Source organism: Arvicola amphibius, chromosome 12 (assembly GCF_903992535.2).
Source record: "Arvicola amphibius chromosome 12, mArvAmp1.2, whole genome shotgun sequence".
NCBI lineage: Eukaryota > Metazoa > Chordata > Mammalia > Rodentia > Cricetidae > Arvicola > Arvicola amphibius.
This window is the reverse complement of record NC_052058.2, coordinates 6,242,176-6,263,350: the sequence shown is the minus strand read 5'-3', so window position 1 is coordinate 6,263,350 and position 21,175 is coordinate 6,242,176. Positions and strand designations below refer to the sequence as shown.

General features: G+C 45.6%; 1 protein-coding gene across 4 annotated transcripts in view; it reads right to left on the bottom strand.

Annotated features, from left to right (window-relative positions):
- Positions 1 to 2,981: 2,981 nt before the first annotated feature.
- The window catches only part of Kctd3 (potassium channel tetramerization domain containing 3), a 42,787-nt gene continuing 24,593 nt past the window's right edge, over positions 2,982 to 21,175 (bottom strand). For 3 of the 4 annotated variants that reach the window (XM_038348779.1, XM_038348780.2, XM_038348781.1), the window contains exons 11-18: positions 17,512 to 17,599; positions 17,314 to 17,430; positions 15,718 to 15,888; positions 11,843 to 11,998; positions 9,234 to 9,330; positions 6,582 to 6,766; positions 6,025 to 6,163; positions 2,982 to 4,616 (exon numbers count right to left, since the gene is read on the bottom strand). In XM_038348779.1, coding sequence (XP_038204707.1) covers positions 4,058 to 4,616; positions 6,025 to 6,163; positions 6,582 to 6,766; positions 9,234 to 9,330; positions 11,843 to 11,998; positions 15,718 to 15,888; positions 17,314 to 17,430; positions 17,512 to 17,599 — 1,512 coding nt within the window. In that variant the 3' untranslated portion in view covers positions 2,982 to 4,057. The remainder of the gene's footprint in view (positions 4,617 to 6,024; positions 6,164 to 6,581; positions 6,767 to 9,233; positions 9,331 to 11,842; positions 11,999 to 15,717; positions 15,889 to 17,313; positions 17,431 to 17,511; positions 17,600 to 21,175) is intronic. The other variant, XM_038348782.1, reaches the window with a different exon arrangement.

Sequence of the window (21,175 nt, the reverse complement as noted above, 5' to 3'; positions counted from 1 at the left end):
ACACTAAGCCACACAAACTTTTGTGCTCAGAGAGCACACACCATGTGATGGGCCAGGCTCTGCTCCGGCTTCACATGATCTGAAGGCCAAGATTAAGACATCTCCAGTACCAAGTAGTTCCCGGAGTGCAGAGCTGGAGGAGAAGCAGATACAGAAATGAGGCAAAGAGGCTCTGCCCTCTGGAGATGGGGGGCGGGCAGAAAGCAGTAAAGAAGACCTATGGAGCCTTCCCCTCCAGCCTCCCAACTGAGCAGGATATCCTTCTTTGTCTGTTGGCTGCAGCAGCTTGTCCTGCACCTGGCGCTGCACTAATGCAAACTCACAAGCGTTTCCCAGGTCTTGCAGTCATAGTCCAGAGGTACATGGCTGGGAAGGCTCTTCAGGCTCCTTCAGGAACCAGTAAGTTTTGAAAGCCTACATGTAAAAATTTAAGTCTTCTGAAGATTAACTTCAATATATAGAACGTAATGGGGCTGGTGAGATGCCTCATCAGTTAAAGGGACTTGTTACCAAGCCTGATGACCTCCGTTTGGTTCCCAGCACACACACACAGCAGGAGAGAACTGACCTTACTTTCTGACCTCCACCTGTGTGCTCTGGTAAGAAGAGCACAGGAACACGGGTGCACATTCAAGTGCACACATAAAATGTAATAAAATGTTTTTCAAAAGAATTAAAGTAATCAGAAGCCTCCATTACCACACTGCTCCTTCAATGTTTCTATTTCCTGCACGGGCTGACTACAACAGTGCTGAAAGCAAGAGCAGACCCAGGGCCTCCTACAAGTGTACTCAGCCCCGCTATTGCCACACCTCCCCCCTGCCCCCCCAGCTCCACAGCCAGTGCTCTTCCCTCTGGGGCCCACTGTCTCTTCCAATGCAAACAGAGTTTTGCACACAGTAAGTGTGTGGGGTGCAGGGCCTGGTCTGGAAAAGGTGTGTGGATGGAGCATTTGTAAGGTCAGAGCTGTCATCCACCAGGCGGTGTAGCTATGGGAGACCCTGTTCCTCGGCCTCCCCCCTCAGTATACATTTTAAGAGCTCCAGTGAAGAGCAAGGATCAGCTTGCAGTAGCCACGGTGTTCTGGACAAACAGCTAAAGCCCCTCTAGGGTACCAGCATGTAAAACCTTTTTTTTTTCCTTACTCAGAGATAGAACTTGTTCCCCCTCCTCTCCCCTCCCTCCCCCCCTCCCTCCAAGCGGCATCAATTGGAATTTCAGGTGCACTCCACCTCAAACCAGGGCAAGCTGGGCACCACTTTCTCTGCTGTCATAAGACAATACTAAGTACTAGAACAGCTCAAGAAATAAAATTGAACAAGTTTTTCCTTGTCCAGGCAGCCCATGCCCAGGTGCCTATACTCAGCTTAAATTTGAGGATGACCCGAGTTACATTCTCCATGCAGACCCAGTGAAGAATCAGCCTTCTCCCAACATCCATCAGGAATATGACCAATGACTATCAATGTTATTATTATTGGGGTCCCACACTTGTACTTTTTGGCTAAGGAGTAGCAGCAGAACTCCCCACCCAATCACAAGATAAAAGTGCACTGCTACCCCCTTCTCAGGGGGGGGAGCACTAACTGGGGATTCTGACCTTGCAGGTAGTGGAGTTCCACTGCAGGAAAGGGGACCCGAGTCCTTCTGATTGTCAGTCAGGCATACTTGCATAGACGTATTCTAAAATCCTGGATGAGTCTCCGAGAAAATGTAATGAGGTGCTGGTTCTTGTCTATGGGATCACTGAGCACTTTCCCAGGACTGGACAAAGAATTCTACATCTGAGAAAAACAGAAGACCCAGTTGCCAGGAAAGCAAAAGGCACAGCTTTATCCCTTCAGGCTGAGGGACACAAAGTCTAGGAGTCTGCTGAAGGGACTCTAAGTTGTACTTTATAAAGCCCTTGAGTCTTTCCCTTCCCAGTCTGTCCTGTCTAGACAACCTTCCCTATGCCTTCCTGCCATTTCTCCTCCCACCGTCTTCTGGGAACAAGATGACTCCAGCCTTCCTGTCCACCTGTGCTCCTCTAGCTCTCCCTCGACATCAGCTACACAGATGAAGAACCCAAGAGTTTAGGAATCTAGAGTTTACCACGCTACTCTGGCATTCATGTTGGCATCTACATAAAAATACAACTGGTGAGAAAAGGACAGGCAAAATAATACAGTCACAATACATGCCAAGGTGCTGCGAACAGATATTTAAATGTGAACTAAGTTTAATAAACTTATGAAGGACTATTTGAGCAACCCTGAATTACACATAGAAAATGAGAGAGGCATACCTATTAAAGAAACCAGAATGTGGGGAGCATGTTCTGATCCAGGGTGCATTAGAACCAATGGCAGCTCTCTTACCAAAATGAGTCCACTACCAGAGACTCAAATTCACCAAAGGTTGGAACGGGGCTAGAACAGCTCTATTTAATGCCAAGTAATCCTGATGAGGGAGCCAAGAAGGAAACTGTAGGCTTTCAAACAGAAGACCTCAGTCCAAAAGCTGGCTCGGCCACTGGCTAAATTTATCCCCTGGTCTGCGATTCCCGTGAGATGAGAACACTTACCTCACTCGGAACTGCAGCAAAACGGCTTGCGCTGTTTTCACCAGATACGTTTCATACTGTACTTGAGTCACAACCTTGGAAAATGGAGGCACAGCGACCTGGAAAAGTGGGATCCACTCTCCTACAGATCGGAGACACAAGGCTAGGCCTGCAGAATCTGCAATCCATGCTTTAGTCAAGGTACTCTTCCATGTTTTTGAGACAGAGGTTCATGATGTAGCCCAGGCTAGTCTCCAATTGTCAGGATGGGATGAAGGTTCACATCATCTTTCTATGAAATTTTAATCCCAACCAATTTGCATTCTGTTCGTTAGTGGTCTTCTTACATGGTAAATACAATGTTGCTTTTCTACAAATACATGTGGGTAGAGCTTAAACAGGATAGTGTTCCTTAAAGAACTGAAGACACACTGCCTTAACCTTTCTCATTTCATTTAATTGACAAATAAATACAAGGGATTTGTTTTTTTATGAAATCACTGACAATATAGTTAATTTTAAAGAATTTTTTTCCAACGTCATTATACTTCTGGGAATGGGAATTATACATCATTACTAGTGAATGCTCATGGGTTTACAGTTACATTTTCTCCATTTGCAGAAATATGTAAACCATTCCAATGGAATGAAGAAAATGTACAAAAATTTTTCTTTTGCCCTCAGAGTTCAAAATAAGTCAAAACAACAGTTTTACAAACGGAAGCATTTAACTCCAAATCTAGAACTGCAATCCCGTGAGACACTGCACAAACATAATGGCTGCTGAAGTAGGGCAGACCAGCAAATGGAGGGTCGCCCTTCTGGACACAAAGCTTCCTGTCATTATTATCTCATCTATTCAAAAACGGATAGTTGTCCCCACTTGACAGACTTCAGGTATCAAACACTGGTGACGCATGCTGCATTATCTCTCAACAAGAATCAGAAATGAGCACAATGAAACAAAACAACCCTAAAGACGTAGTGCACAGTGGAACCTGGGGTCCAAAAATAGTGTTTGAGTTACATGAGACTTCTTCACAACATAGCACCTCATCAGGTATCTAGTAAACACTTTGCAATCACAAGGGTTGGGTGCCACATTCCAAGGAGATTCTATGATTAACATTAGGGTACCACTGCAAGACAAGTCTTGAGCAACTGATTAGGAACATGGCCCGCTGCCTCACATGCTCTAAGGGCACTACCATGGTTACCACGGTGCTGGGACAGAAGAGCAGCACGGAGGGGACACGGAATGATTCCACTTACAAACCGCTGTTACATGTGCCCACCTGCAGGAGTAGGTTACTTCCGAGCTGCCAAGGATTGCACCACTTGCCTCCTTAGGAGAGTATGCTCTGCTCCTGCCTCAGGAGAGCCGGCTCAGAAGACACTTACCTGGTCAAATTGTATCCTATAGTGTTTTGATGTAAAAGCCAATGTAGTGAGAAACCCAGGGAATTTTACTCTCTGTGTAAATTTCCCGAAACTACCATGCACTGGGTGAGTTCACAAGCTGTACTCTTGGCCCGAGGAATCACTCTTTTTGTGCCGAGGTGACGGGGCGGTCTTTGTTGGAGATGGAGATGCTGTACCAGGAGAGTCGGTCCCTCCATCGGAGGTACTTGGTGAGGAAGCCAGATGGGGAACCTTCTTTCTTCCAAGGAATCCTCCTGCTTCAAATCCTTTCTTTCGTAACTCCACTTTATGCTCGGTTTCATCCTCCGCTGATCTTTTCTTGGACTCTGACAACACTTCAGCGGTTTTCTGCACTTCCAACCCCCCCTCTAACTCCTTCCCACATCTTAGCTCTGTCCCAGGGGACCTTCTCTCAGACACACCGCACTCCCCCGCTGCCCCTCTCACTTCAGCCTGCACGGGACCCATGTGACCATTTTCTGGAACAGCTCTCTCTAAGTTTCTGTTGAGATTAAGAGTCTGGAAGTCTCTGTAGCTGTGGAAACTCTCAGTTCTCCTCGCTCTGGCTAACAAAGGGCTCTCTCGGTAAGGCCGCGTGGCACCATAAGTGGCTGCTTCATGGATGGTTTCATGGTGCTGGAGCTGAAGGCTGAAAGACAGATTTTAAAACGACAAGTTATGATATTACTTCCAGGTCTCAGGAGCATATCTCAAGCAGTTAAACTGCCAACTAAACCATCATAAAAACATAATGCATATTACTATCCACACCTCTCTATAAGAATGCATTTGTCAAGCACACCATATTACATACAATTACCAATGTAACTAATACCACACATGAATTCACAATCAAGCAAAAATTCTGAATAGCAGGGGAAAAGGAAAAATAGATGCTAAAACCAATAAGGAATCAATGTAATTCAATTATTTGGCCCTTGGATTCTTAGAATTTGAAAGGTTTTGTCAATATGGTTGAAAAAGGCAAAGCACTTTATTATACTAAGTACACAATGCCTTAATATGAAATTAGACAAGATAACTTAAAACACTTTTGATTAACGTTGAACCTAAGCAATAAGAACGAAAACTCCACAAAGTATCCAATTGATAAGTGATCTTCCTAATTCAGGGTAAGTGTGATGGCTATTCTTGGTTGTAAACTTGACTATATCTGGGCTGAACCACAATCCAGAAATGGAGGGCACACTTGTGATCCAGATCTTGAGGTGGGAAGGCATACCTTTAATCCAGGCCACACCCTCTGCTGGGAACCTACATAGGGACAATGGCAGAAGGAAGGGTTTGTTCTCTGCCTGCCCTCTCCTTGTCAGTATGTCCATTCCCTCACTGGCACCGGAGCCCACTTCATCGGGACTCCAGCACATACACAAGACCAGCTGAGACGCCCAGCCTCGTGGGACTGAGCAACTCTAGATTCTTGGACTTTCCATTCACAGTTAGCCACTGCTGCATTAGATGGACTGCAGCCTGGCAGTCATTCCAGTAGATTCCATATATTTATATATAGAGAGAGATTCGTGTTCTATGTTCGGTGACTCTAGAGAACACTAATACAGTGAGTTCCTGATCACAGAATGGCATTCCCATTCCAGCTGGTCATTCCCCAGTGGCTGGAATGATAAATGTCCCCCATAGTCTCAGGCATTTAAACACTTGGTCCCCAGTTGGTGATGCTGCTTGTGAAGGCTCAGGAGCTGTGGTCTTGCTAGGGAAGTGTGTCACTGGGGGGCTCAGTGGTAAAGAGCATGTTTGGCATGTATGAAGTCCAGAGGTCAATCACAGCATACGCCACATTCATGAAAGAGCACAATATTTTTTCCTTGCACATTATACATGTATGAAACTGTCAAAGAAAAACTCAATAAAAGTTTAAAATGTTTTCCTATAAAAAGAATGTGCTATGCATACAAATAAAAATTGATTAATATTTGAACAATTCAGTATCATTGAATCTGACTTCAAGCTTACAGCAACAGATACTTTCCCGGAGAAACCAAGTTCATTTAGGATGTACTCCCTACCCTCTGACCCACCTGGAGTTGGACTCTCGAAGGCGGCTGTGCTGAAGGACAGACGTGGCAGGACTGATGTTGGGGGTAGCACAACGGGACGCGCTCAGGTCACACTGGTCCAACAGCTTGAGCAGCTCCTCCTCAGTGGGGCCACCCGCATCTGAGGAGAGAAGGAAGCAGTCATTACATTTGAGGTCAAAGGTCAGATTGTGACAAAATTGTACTGTGATGTGGGATTCCCCTCTGTATGCTGTGAAAATGTTTTATTACCACTGGTTAATAAAGAAGTTTCTTTGGCCTATGGCAGGGCAGAATATAGCCAGGCTGGAAGAGATATATATAGAGAGAGTAGGCAATGTCAGGGAGATGCCATGTAGCTGCCAAAGGAGAAAGATGCCAGAACCTTTCTGGTAAGCCACAGCCTCATAGCAATACAGATTAATAGAAACGGGTTAATTTAAGATATAAGAGTTAGGTAGGAATAAGCCTGAGCTGTAGGCCAAGCAGTGTTGTAATTAGTATAGTTTCTGTGTGATTATTGGGGCGGTCTCCGCCCACACCACTGCATGACTGCCTACCCTTGTCCTCGCTCTTGTTGACCATGTCCATAGCTGTGGTCAGGTCCCACATTTGGATGCTGCCGTTCGTGTGGCCTGTGAATAAGTAGCGCCTTGGCCGTGAGCCCATCCTGCTGGAGCCCTCACACTCTCTCACAGTGAACGAGGATATTGTAGTGCAGTCCACAGCCTGGATCTCACAGATCCTGTGAAGACAGAAAGAACGCTGTAGACTGAAGGGTGCAATGACTTACATTGTACAATTCAAACATTTCAGTAAGTTCTGATTTTCAAAGTCATACAAATGAATATGTACCTAAAATAGTTTTAAAATGCTCAAAGAGAATTGACAGAAAAAGCAAGTCTTGTTTTTCTGAATGAGAAAATCTCATATATTAGTGTGTTCTCAACTGAAAGAGACATAATTTTGTCACAAAAGCCATCTTGGGAATGAGGAAGTTTTCAGAAGAAAGAGGTGAGAAAACAGAGAGAAAGGGAAGAGGGAGGGGAGCAATGGGAGTAAAGGGATATACTGATGCTGAGAGAGAAAATCACTCATGCTTGTGCACAACCTTTTACAACGTAAACTCACAAAAGTTCCAGAACTGCATATGGGTGAAGCAACTCAGCAACAAAAAAGACACGACAGGGAACAGGCAACTGAGAGGACAGCACCTGAGGGGGGCGTGAAACACCCATGCCACTGGGGTGTACATGAAGCCCAGTAGGCACAGCCAGCGGAGCAGCCAGTCCTGTTGGCCACACAGGCCACACACCCTGGAGTAAACCATCTGGTGTAAACATTAACTAATTCCCCACCTGTAAGGTCTACTGTGATCACTTTTAAAGACACTAGCAGACTAAGTGATTTCTTGTTTATTTCAATTGGTAGAAATTTCAAAAAGCTTTATTTTATTCACGTATGCATGTCTGGTGCCCCAGCAGGCCAGAAAAGGCACTCCCTATCTGTAGGACGGTTCTAAGAACACACTCCCCATCTGTGGGACAGTTCTAAGAACACACTCCCCATCTGTGGGACGGTTCTAAGGACACACTCCCCATCTGTGGGACAGTTCTAAGGACACACTCCCCATCTGTGGGACGGTTCTAAGGACACACTCCCCATCTGTGGGACGGTTCTAAGGACACAATCCACCTGTGGGACGGTTCTAAGGACACACTCCACCTGTGGGACGGTTCTAAGGACACACTCCACCTGTGGGACGGTTCTAAGGACACACTCCGCCTGTGGGACGGTTCTAAGGACACACTCCGCCTGTGGGACGGTTCTAAGGACACACTCCGCCTGTGGGACGGTTCTAAGGACACACTCCGCCTGTGGGACGGTTCTAAGGACACACTCCGCCTGTGGGACGGTTCTAAGGACACACTCCACCTGTGGGACGGTTCTAAGGACACACTCCACCTGTGGGACGGTTCTAAGGACACACTCCATCTGTGGGATGGTTTAGGTGCATTAGTCATTTTCTGGACTTCTGTCAATAATTACTAATGGCTACATGCAATCTAGATGAAAATAAAACCTATCCAATCTCAGAGTATATTCAGGAACATGCCATGTAAACAGAGACAGGCCAAAGAGAGGCAAGCAGGGAACTCTAGAAACATCAGCAGCACCAGCAACACTGAAACTGTCTGCTTAATGACTGCTACTAGGAATTAGGCTTGCTCACTGTCTGGCCTGCAGGGGGGGGGGGGGGGGGGGGAATCAGCAAAGCTAGGGACGATGGTTTTCAAAGTGAAACCAAACAACAGAAAGCCCACTTCTACAATGTCCACTGAGCCAGCAACTGTAAAGACTTCTGCTTTTATCACTTTACCGTAAGGTACACTCTCTAGACAGCAGAACCTTAATCAGTCAGGCAACGGATGAGGCCACTTAGGCTGAATTTAAGTAGCTAATCAAGGGTAGTTTTAGAATTTAGTACATCTGTCTGCCATGAAATCCACCATTAAAATCAGAGAAATCATCTCTGAAGACAAAGAAAGCCCAATGTGCAGCACTCAGGACCAGAGCGGCACCCTGCTGCACAGGCACAGGACACAGTGAGACAGGCCACGGCACAGGAGCGAGGACAATGTGATCTGCGATGCAGATGCCAACTGGGCGCTATGGCAGCCAGGCAGGTCACGTGACCATCAGCCAAGGATGACCCGGGCAGGAAATCTGTAGTGTCCCATCTGAGAGACACAAGTAATGTATATAATATTTGTGCATGATGGGAACTGTTTCAATTCAAAGGTTTCTTTGTTTGGATTTGTTCTTTCTGTGGGGCTTTCAGTCTGTTCCGTCAGGGTCAGCGATGATTCTAAGTGGGTGTTACCTTGCTGGTAGCTAACTAGCACAGAACTTTGTCTCAATACGTTTCTAGTACATTCTTCCACCTCTAGCAAACTGCACCTGCATTCTGGGAGACAAAAGCATCTTCTTTTTTTTTTTTTCATTTTTCTTTTTTTGGTTTTTCAAGACAGGGTTTCTCTGTAGCTTTTTTAGAGCCTGTCCTGGAACTAGCTCTTGTAGACCAGGCTGGCCTCGAACTCACAGAGATCCGCCTGCCTCTGCCTCCCGAGTGCTGGGATTAAAGGCGTGCGCCACCACCGACCGGCTCAAAAGCATCTTCTTAATATACACGTCCTTCTGTGAAGCATTACCTTTTTCCAGTTGATGACAGCCTGACAAACAGCTTGTTAGTGATGGGAACAACTTTCTGGATAAACACTTGCTGATCATCTCTTTCTCCAAACGGCCCTGTGTCAGAAAACAGAAAGCTTGGACAAGAGCAAGAATGGTTTCACTTATAAAAGCACATTAATACTAACACTCCTCTCCCCAAACAACTGTCATGCCTGTTGTGGCACAAGCCCTAAATCAATGTCATACACACAAACACACACACACACACACACACACACACACACACACAGCAAAAGTATGTTAATCTGCATTAAATTTTACAATAGAAATAGACAATATTTATTCTTCAAGATTTATTTCTTCCTGTGTGTGTGTGTGAATGTGGGTATACCTCTGTAAGTGTTTGTCTGAGTGTGTCAGTGTGTATGAGTCCACAGAGGCCAGAAAAAGGCACTGGATCCCCAGGAGCTACCCCATGTGCATGCTGGGAATTGAACTCATGTCTTCTGGAAGAACAGGAGTCCTCTCAACTGTTAACCATCTCTTCAGTCCCACAATACTTCACAATTGCATTTTATGCATTAAGGATGTATAAACTGAGGGCAATCGTTCCTTAAGGATCTGCAGCATCAGCACCAGAAGGTCCCTGTGACAATATGCTTAGAAAAAGGCTTGGGAGTATGGACTGGATTCCTAGCTCCAAAATGGGCAAGTAGAGATATAAACTTCATGTATCCCTACTACAGTTCGAAAGCCTACATGTAAAAATTTAAGTCTTCTGAAGATTAACTTCAATGCATAGAATGTAATGGGGCTGGTGAGATGCCCCATCAGTTAAAGGCACTTGTCACCAAGCCTGATGACCTCCATTTGGTTCCCAGCACACACAGAGCAGGAGAGAACTGACTGCAGTAACTTACTCTCTGACCTCCACCTGTGTGCTCTGGTAAGAGGAGCACAGGAACACGAATGCACATTTGAGTGCACACACGCGCACACAAAATGTAATAAAATGTTTTTCAAAAGAATTAAAGTAATCAGAAGCCTCCATTAACACACTGCTCCTTCAATGTTTCTATTTTCGTAAGACACAAAGTACAAAGCAGTAATTTTGCATCGAGTTCCAGAGAAACACACCAACAGTAGCCACCAAGCAAGTGCTTGCGCAGGGTCACAGGAGCACACTGCCCAGTGCTCCCGGATGACCGCTTCTTCAGTTTGGAGGGTTTTAACTTTTGTAATTTTCACATCCATAATGAGACACCTTAAGTACAGGACACCAGTGTAAACACGGAGCTAACAGAATGGAGGAGCCGTGCTCCACATCCCACACGGGGCTGGAAGAGGTGACTGGGGTGTGGACTTCTGGACTACGGACACTCGGCCTATTTGGGGCAGCAAGCAAAGGTGTTCAATATAAAATGAAAGGCTTCAGCCGGAGAGATGGCTAAGAAGTTAGAAGCACTTGCTGCTTTTGTAGAGGACCGGGGTTCAGTGCCCAGTGCCCATAGGATAGCTATATATATATATAACCCCAGTGCCAGGGGATCAGCTGTCCTCTCCAACTACATACATACATGTAGGCAAAGCACCCATGCACATAAAATAAAAATACATTCTTTAAAAAAATGACTCAATTACTTCCCCTCTATTATACTGGGCAAGGCAGGGAAGACCAAGTCAAACTATAAAAGAGAATCCTGCCCTGAGACACTGGGGAGTTTAGTATCTCTTCTTTATTGCACTCATTAACAGATTTTTTTCATAAAAGTATGTGGCACACAACAAATTTCCACATAACAAGCTCTGTGTTGCTACTGACGTGCTGGGGAAGCACACAGAATTACATCCCCAGCCTTCAGCTCACATGCATGGGCACACCCACTCACCCCATGAGCTTTCTCACTGCTACCTAAGGAAAGCACCATCTTCGTCCCCATTTTACAGATGGTCAGTACACAGACTGTACCACTTTCGCTGGGACCAGAGTACAGTGATGTGCACACGCTGGCCAAACAACTCAAATTTCATAAAAACAATGACTTTTCCCAGCTTCAATTTTATTCTCAATAATCGTTAAAAACAAAAGAAAAAAAATGAAAAGTTTCAATTATGCACAGTCATCAATCACAGCTTTGGTAGAAACAAAAACACCCGGTTAGTATTTGAATATAACATTTAAAGGAAGAAATGCTAGTAAGAGAAAATTGTTTATCTTAACTTTTTAAATAATAAAAAATGTTTCAATAATGTCATTTTGCAAATTCACAGAACTAATAAGAAAACTACAGGGCATGGGAAGATGGATGCATTGGCAAAGCTCACAGACAGAGCCCAAGTCCTGGAGTCCATGGAAAAAAGCCAGGCCGAGTGCTGTGTGTGTGACATCCCTATGCTGGAGAGGCAGAGAGAGACAGATCTTTGGAGCTCACTGGCCAGCTAGTTTAGACTACTTGGTGAGTGCTAGGCCAGTAGAGCTTCTCTGTCAGCATCATTCTGAGGTAGTCCTATAGCCTACACACACATACACACACACACACACACACTTTGATGAATGACTTTCAAAATTAAAATATAAGTCCCGTGATAAGCCCAGTCCTGAGTTTCCATTTGTGAGGATGCCCACCTATGTCATTGCCAGAGGAATAGCTGCCATGGCTTTCTGTCTCCTCCAAGGACAGGATCTTGAAAGACGCTAAAGGAGTGGAACCTGGCTGAGTGGAGATCATCCCTCTGAACCGTGTCACTGTCCATGTGCGGACATGGTTGTTGTCGGCACACACTAGGGAAGAGCACAGGGTCACACACCACCCTGAAGCAATTCGACCTCTTGACATTAAACAGATCACAGTGCACTTTAAAAGGCAGATCACATATTTATCCTAAAACTGTGCTCAGTTATTTCTAGTTAACCAGAGTGAGACGGGGTCTGGGAAGATGACTTGGCAGATAGACATTTGCCACTAAGCCTGAAGGCACCGAGTTCCATCTTTGGGACCCACACGGTCAAAGGTGAGAATTGACTCCTGCAAGGTGCCTTCGGACCTGCACACATGGGCTGTGGCATGTGCAAAAACATAAACATGTATGCACACAAGACCAATCAATAAATCTAACAATAATAATGATAATGTTTTGAAATGAGAGAACCAAATAGAACTCTCTTGGTGCAAACATGAAACATGTAAGTAAGCCCGTGAGTTCCTTTAAAACAGCAGGAGCCACATGTGGAAGAAGGCACAGCATCAGGCCAGACAGACTGGAATACATAGTAAGTGCAGGCCAGGAAGATCACATCTGAAACAAACAATAAAACCAAGGCAAAAGCTGGTAAGACATAAATGGAGAAAGGTTTTTAAATTTGAGAGAGAAATGTTTTATGCCACTCAGACGCTAATCAGCCTAAGGCAGGAGAGCCTGAAAACTGGTGACGGGACTTCCCAACACCTCCCAGGGACCACTTATTAATGACTCATTCCTAGTCACGGTAGAGTCTGTGCCAGAGCTGGGCACTAGTTCTATCAAAAATGTAGGCATCAATAAACACACTTCAATTAGGTTTTTAAAATATTTTAATTAAACCTTTTAATTATTATTAATATGATTATTTACATTTGTTTGGGTGGGAGTCGTTATGAGACAGGGCCTTTCTCTGTAGCCCTGGCTCTTCTGGAACTCACCATGTAGACCAGGCTGGCCTAGCACTTACAGAGAGATCTGACTAACTCTGCCTCCCAAGTTCTGGGATTAAAAGTGTGCGTCACAACATCTGGCTATATTTTTTAATGTGAATGTCTTTTATATCATGTGTGTCTACCCTCAGAGACCTGGTGTTGGAAACATAGGCAGTTATTAGCTATCTGACATGAATGCTGGGACCAAACTTGGGTCCTCGAGAACAAGCACTCCTAAGATATACCCTAAAACATGAAACCAACCAGGGAGAAAGGGTACTTTTTTGCTTGGTCTAACAAGGGAAAAAAAAAACTAACTTGCCATTTGTAATGATTTTGCAATGATTTTTAGAAAACATCTATAAATGCTAGAAATGTAAAATTTCTATACAAAAATCATGGTTTGTATTCTAAAGCAAACTTTAGAAATTAACTTTGGCGACACTAACAATGACCCCTCTGCACTTTGGAGAAGTAATGAAATCCTCAGTTCTCCGAGCCCGTGGTGAAGTCCAGTAGGCACAGTGAGGGGTTCAACCAATCCTATGGGAAATGGCCCCTGACTTTACAAACTTAGTAGAAGACAAATAACTGAAGCAACTCTGGATGAGTCAAGCTTCCTCCACCATCCTGTGAAGCCTCACTTTGAAATACACTACAGAAGCACACAGCTGCATTTACGCCAGTAGCCACCAGGGGGCAGAAAGGCCGAGAACACAGAACACTCCAGACAAACTGATCCACTACATGTAATAAATACTCTGTGTTGAAATATAAATTGTTTTAGGCACTGCTTTGGCATCTCACCCTACACTAACAAAGCCACCAACGCAGTCATGAGGATCTCAAAGCACTGCCGTGACCAGCATATGTTTAACTAGCATGGCATGTCTAAGAGCTTTAAGTGCCCTCATTCCATACTGTCTACAGCATTTCCAGCGTCTTTGTGTAAACAGCTACCCTTGAGTGCTGAGAGGAGAGAGAGAAACACAACCTACTGCAGCTTAGGAGACAGATGAGAGGCACACAAGTAACAGCCACGTGGTAAGCCCGTGAAGAACACACGGGAGACTTAGGTGACACGGCTAGTTTTAAACAGACTGGGAGACCTTACCGAGGAAGTTTATGAGAGCCTCAAGGACAGAGGGAAGTGCGTGAAAAATTGAAAGGCGTGAGTAAGTGTGTGAGAGTGTGAAAGACAGTATGACCAAAAAAGTATGTGAAAGCCAAACATGTCAACCAAAATAACAAGAGCAAAAAAGGCTAAGACATGCTTACAAAATAGAAAAGCCAATAGTTTAGAGCCTCATGATCCAAAGACAGTTGGCTGGCACAAGGACAAAATTTAGAAGGTAAATAAATCTAGACTACAAGCTACACAGGGCATCTGGAGTTGGCTAGGAGAGTCAGTGGGACTCAGATCTAGTCTTTATTTCCATAGCGCCTGGGATGAGCTGCCCAGTACCTGCAGGAACCTAGGGGGGAAAAGACTTGAGTCACTCGGGTGAAGAATGGGGGAGATCAGCAAAAACCATTTCCTGGTGGTCTGGGTACATTCAGGTTAAAATCAAGGAAGAACCCTAAATTCTGAGTGTGAGTAAGTGGATGGTGATACTGTATATGATGTGACTTCCTAGTTCTCTGTCAGTCATAAAAGCCTCTGATTTGCCTCGGTTTGGTTTGGAACGCCTGTTGAACATAATACAGACACAGAAGCAGGACAGATAGGTTTTCAACTCTCTATGCGCTGACAGAGAGGAAAAGTCAGAGCATGACCAGCATGTACGGTACTGACAAACAGTCACCAGGGAACACACAGGCTAAGAAAGCACTCTCAAACGAACAAGGAACCAGCAAGAGAAGTGAGAACAGGGTTGGGTGGCCCGGGTGGGTGAGCGCTACTTTAGAAAAGCACACAGGTGCTAAGGCATCTGTGGTCCACTGAGGCGCCTGACGGAGGTCACGCTGTTCGCTCACTCACGGACAGGCACCCAGCTCTGCCCAGCATTCACTGCAGACAGTGTATGACACAAACTCTTTTAGTTCTGTTCAATAAGCACAGTCAACAAATGAAAATGACGCTTACGAAAGCACTGGGCAAAATTCCTCCACCGAGGGCAGCGCCCTCAAAAGCCAGTGCTACAGACAGTTACAATTTCACCAAGTCTAGACATCATCTAGGAATTCCTAGCGTGAACTTCTTCAATGGAATTTGACTTTGTTAAAAAAAGTGGGAGGCAGGTGGATCTCTGAGTTCGAGGCCAGCCTGGTCTACAAGAGCTAGGTCTAGGACAGGCTCTATAGCTACAGCCAAACATTGCCTTAAAAAACAAAAGAAAAAAAATTAAGAAAAGGGGCCCTCATTATGCTATAAAATTAGCATATAATATTTATTACTTCATTATCTAAATATTTAAAGTTTTGAGATTATAGGAAACTATAAACCCAAAAATGTTATTTTTTTCAAATTTTATATATTGTTACAAATTTTTAACATTTTGCAAGGTAATCAACTATCAAAATATACATCTAAGTCTACAGCTTTAGTTTTAAACTGATGATAACAAAACAAAATTAAAGTTCAAGCTTGGAAAATTTTGAAACAGAAATCTCAGCAGTGATCTGATATGCATCTTGAAATGAAATTTGCCATGAGGAAATATCAGAGACTAGCAGAGATATGTTATTTCGTAAGTTTCACGTACAGTACACCCAGGCCAAGTCAAAGCCACACCCTCCAATAACAGACCGAGCATGAACCACTCCTCTCCCCCGTCTGTGCAAAGGGAAACAGGTAGCAGGAGGCCTGCCAGGAGTCCTACCGTACCTGACACCAGGTGCTTCTCGGACAGCATGATCTTTGTCACAGGGCTGCGGTGGACTGTGAAGGTCTGGAAGAGCTGTGGCCCTGAGCCGACTGTCTCCGGGTGCTGCACAATCACTCGCACGGCTCCAGAGCTCGTACCGTAGGCGATCTCAATCCAGTTTCCGCTGACACCTAGGAGCCACAGGTCAAAGGCAGTGTGTTATGTAATGACCAAAAGAAAGGGGTGCTGCGAAGCCTCCCTGTGGTGACTGCCACGGAGTAGGAGTCGGAGCACAGGCTAGATGGCTCAGCCATTGCAGTCTGCATCCCTTCGAGTCTTTCCTGACCCACACTCTACAGTAAAACTGCGCTGTCTTAGGCTTTGCTTTGGCAATCACACGCTAATTCCACATATTCATGTGTCTACCTACCTCTTATTGACAGAAACTCAACCACCCTTCAGAATGCCTGAGATAGGGTTCTAACTCAGTACCTATTTAAGAAACAAAAGCCCTGCTATGCCAAGCCCACCAGGGAAACAGCACCCACAGCAGCACTTCCTGGGGCTTACAGCTTGGAGTGGCTTTGGCTCTTCTGCTGCAGTACAAAGCCATCCTTGAGCGACCAAGTGTCACCTACACGAACGCTTACAGATAGCACTAAGTGAGACGGGCACACCATCTGCAATGCTCAACCACACTGCCGGCCATGAAGCCTCCAACCCGGCTGGCCCAGCTGAAGCTCTGCATGCCTCTTCCTCCTATTTTAAAAGGCTTATTTTTATGTCTATATCTGCTTTGCCTGCTGCATATCTGTGCACCAGCTACATGCCTGGTCCTCCTGGAGCCACAAGAGGGCGCTGGATCTCCTGGAACCACAATTACTGACTCCTCTAGAAGAGCAGCGAGTGCTGGGGCTGTCACCATTCCTGCCCTGGTAGCTTTTCTTTTCTTAAAAGGTGTGCACACACATCTGCATCCTAACCAGCTTCTCAGGTAGAGAGCCATGAGCTTTACTTCCCGTTACCGTCACAGGGAGAGCACAGAACGGGGCACTCCAGCCACCAGAGATGTCATTCTCGTGCCAACACAAGGAAGGACTCTGATTTCTAAAACTTTCCAAGTTTTACCTCTTACTGTAAAGTAGGTTGCGGTGGGAATCCATACTTCATTATACTCATTCTAGAGCAGAGCCCAGCAAACTTTCTCTAAACAAACATGGAGTAATTAAATATTTCAAACTTGGTTTTCCACAATGTGTCACAACCTCTCAGCTCTATCACTGAAAACAGCCAAGAACAGTGCACAGAACTGAAAACAGAAATGAGGGAAGAAGGGAGGGAGGGGAGGGCTAGCACGAGTAACAGCCCATGGTTTTGTGGTCCCCAGTGGAAACAACGCAATTTAAATTAGACTACCCCTCCAGCCATTTCAGTGTGCACTGCAGTCTTCAGTGCTGATGACTGTCTCATCTAATGGTTCAGTAAAAGGACACTGTGCACAAGCACCACACTCAAGAACATGGTCTGTCCCCAGGCACACGCTAACATGCTAGCGTCTCTCGGCATTCCTTCATTACAAGGCACCTCAAAAACCCCCAAGCTGGCCATGTACTGACTCGTTTTGGGGGTGAGGTAAACACTCAGCGCAGTGATGGCATCGTTGGAGGGGTCGTGGTAGAGTTCAGTGACCAGGAGGTCGTTATCCTTCATCCGTAACGGGAACTTCTGCATGTCTGCAGATAAGAACACATGTAGTCAGAAGACAGAGGGAGAGGTCTCTGTGACTTCATGTATAAAGTATGCTCAATACTCACCTATGTAATATATGGATCCATTATTGCATCCAAGGAGAAGGAAGGAGCCCGCAGTGTCATAACTGGTTATTGGAACAACATCCTGCACCTGACACGGTGAGATTGTTACACGTTAGGAAGCAACTTTTCTGTTTCTGTTCCAACTTCTTCAAAACACTCTGGTGTTTTGGGTACTTGGGAAGGCTTAGATAACGAAGTGTCTTTAAGCTCCAGTGAACTGAAAAGCACCCACTCAGCTTTGAAGAAACATGTTTGAGCTGCAGCCCAGAGCAGCCCATAATCTCCGAAGTCAGATACTACAACCCTGAAACTGGAAGCCGAGGCAAACCTCAACCTCTCCTCCCAACTCACTCACATAAAATAAAGCCACACAGTGCATAATCAGAGAGAATGACCAGCACAAGTGACTTTCAGGCAGAGTGCAGCTGCCAGACAGCCTGTTACAATCTCTTCAAGTGCACAGTGGCCTGCTTTTTCTGTCCTTACTGAAGACTCTTCCATGACTTTTTCTCCAGGTACTAGAATTAAATAGCACCTCTTCAAAGCAATTAGTCTGTTTGCAAAGAAGTAACTGTAAATCCAAAGGACTAAAGTTATCACAAAAAATAAACCCAAGAAAAGGAAACAAAGTGGTGGCAGCAGGAGACAGGGTTAAATGTCTACCCCCAGGCCAGAGCGGGTCTACCCCCAGGCCAGAGCGTGTGTACAAACAGTAATGGCACCATGTTGTGAAGCTGTGAGTTCAGAAGGCCACAGCACATGCCCCAGCAATGAACTCCTCAGTAAGGAGCAAGCTCTTCTCATGCCTGCTTTCCAGCAAGGTAAGATTTACGTGCTCTGCTTCACGCCTGCACTACTTGTGCTACAGCCCGTCTAACTACATGTAAGAAAAGCGGGGGAGAACCTCAACAGAGGTCAGGAGAGGAACCAGAGAGCAGACGAACTCTAGAAATCCACACTAAGGAAAGCATCTTCCAGAACAAGAGGAGCAAGGCAGAGCCTATGTCTGCTCTAGCTATGGAGCAGGCTCCGGGAAGGAACAATTCCTCTACGCTGTTCAAACACAGGACCTCTGCTCTGTGCACAACTTTTCAGTTCCAGTCACGGGCTGCATTAGGAAGTCTCTGCAGACAACCCAGGGCCAGGCTTCTCAGAGAACATGACGGCATCTCATGCGGCTGGTCACTGCCCACGCTTCCAGCTGGAAGTGAAGCAGTCTGAGAGTAAGGCGGCTTTGCCTGCACGCACCCATGCTCTGGTCCAGCTGCAGCTCTAGCTCCAGCACCACACCCCACACCCACACCTACACCAGGTCTCTACAGCCCCAGACTCTGCCCTTTGGAGCTGCTTTTTGCTAAGATTGGTAGCAGCCTGGAGCTTCCAAGGCTCATCTCAGGAAAATGCTGTCAGTTGGTCTGCAGGAAGATGGCCACAGGAGTTTACTCTGGATCCTCGGTCAGGGTCTCCTTGTCAAGCTCAGCCTCCACTACTGAGTCATCACTGCAGCCATTTTGGCCGTGAGCCTACACCCCTCCCAATGAATACGTAAAACATTCTCCCATCTCTTAAGAGGCAAACTATATACACCCCACTGTTACTTTCCAGGACAGACATTCGCAGGATTCTCCATGTTCTGATATGAGAATAAAATGGGTAATCAATCTTTGTTTAAAATCTATCTTTTTAGTGTAAGTCTAAATTTAAACACAAAGAACTTGGGGAATGATGCCTACACAGTGCTATTTTCTGCTATGGAACTTAGGCTGAACCGATGCTTAATTTCTAATCCTTTGTGACATTATGGTGTGTGTGTGTGTGTGTGTAAGCTATATAAGAGGGGAGAGATTAAATTAAAAGGGAGTGAGAGGTAAAGTCTGATTTGATATCTTGACTAGACTGGTTTTTATAACATTTCATCAGCATTGTATTATTAAGGCAGAGCTGAGATGCTGATAGAAAACTATGAATTTTACAATGTTTTTTAAGGTTAAATGCAGATGTGAAGCTGAGTGAGTCATCTAATATTTCAAATCCATCCTGACTGTACATTTACAGTAAAAAAAACTCAAGGGTCACCTTGTGCACTTCTTCTGCTATTTGTGGCCAGACTGTTGCTAACGGCCACCTAGGAAGCTAGTCCACTGGTGCTGCGGCAGTACTGGGAGTCAGCCCCAGTCAGAACTATCTACTGAAATCTGCAGACAGGAGACTGAGGCCACGCGGCAGGCCACCTCCAAAACGCACTAAGGGAACCAGTTGGATTAGAAAGCTCATTTGCTGTGCAGATGCACAACTTTCCCAGAGTCTTCCTGAAATGTGAACAAATCCTCATGTCAGCTGTGGTTTTCAACCAAGCCTGCACCAGGCATGAAGAACCAAGTGATACACAGACAAAACACCCAAGGTCAAGGCTGGCATGATGTCACCAGCTCAAGCCTGAATCTCAGCGCTATGAAAACATATAAGCTCAGTTCTAACAGCAGTGAAAGGCCAAGAAGACATTTAAGGAGCTACTCCTTCCAGGGTCACAGGACAGCGCGTCCGTGTGTAGACAATGTAGCTGCATTGTTAACACAGCTGACAGAGAGCAAAAGTCCCATAACTCAGTCTTCTTCACAGGGCGGCAGCAGCAGCGTCCTGACAACTCTCCATCTGCAAGCTCCACCTAGGCAGGGCCTCTCCACGTTCCTCAGCCTGTTCCACTTACACAGACAACACCTGCAACGCCTTTGCTCCCGTTATTACAGTCCCTTCTATGCAAACCTGATTTCTGTATCTTCACTGAAATTCAGACAATTTTCCCGAGACGCAACCACAGCGTGACCAGTTCCCTCAGTCCTAAGATCTCAGGACATTCCTCCAGAACCTCATGTCAGTCATGTCCCATCCCTCCCCACCCTTCCCCTCTGCTGAGTATCTTATCATCTGGCTCAGTTCACTTGCATCGTACTTTCTGTTTCTGATGCCTACACAGACGCCCCTAGGGTTCGCATCCATCAGTATATATGCTGGGTTCATTCCAAGACCCACAGCATGCCAAAACCTCGATGTACAAATGTAACAAGACCTAGTATCTGCAGGTCACCCCCACTCACTCCATCATCTCTAGACTCGCGCATCTCCTAATGTGAATGCTATTCCATTGGCTGGGATCTGTGTTATTTAGGAACAACAATAAGGAAGATGTCAGTTCTGTTCTAGAAAGCTCTCAGGATCTATGGATGTGAAACCCAGGGATGTGGAAAGCTGGCTGCGCAGTTTCAAGTCAGCTCAAGAGGAAATGAAACAGGCTGCAGTATGAAAATGGCTCCAACCCTTCACCGCCACCACTTTCTTCCCAATTCCTTCTAAGTTATCAATCCGCTTACATCCCCTGTAGTCCCGACACCCTGCAGCTCTCCCTGCCACCCCAGAACTTCTTTGTTATCTTGGTGTCACCAACCGTGCCATCCTTACACTTTCTCAGCCCTTGCTACACTGCGTCCATAACGAAACACCCTCCATGTAGTGCAAGCTGACACCATACTTTCTTTCCCTCGTTCCCGTCCCAGTTCTCGGTGCTGAGCCTATGAAAACCCACACAATTCACAACTCCTTTGATCCTTGATACGCACGCCTACATACTCTCTTTCACCACCATCTGCCCTGGAGAGCAGGGGCCTGG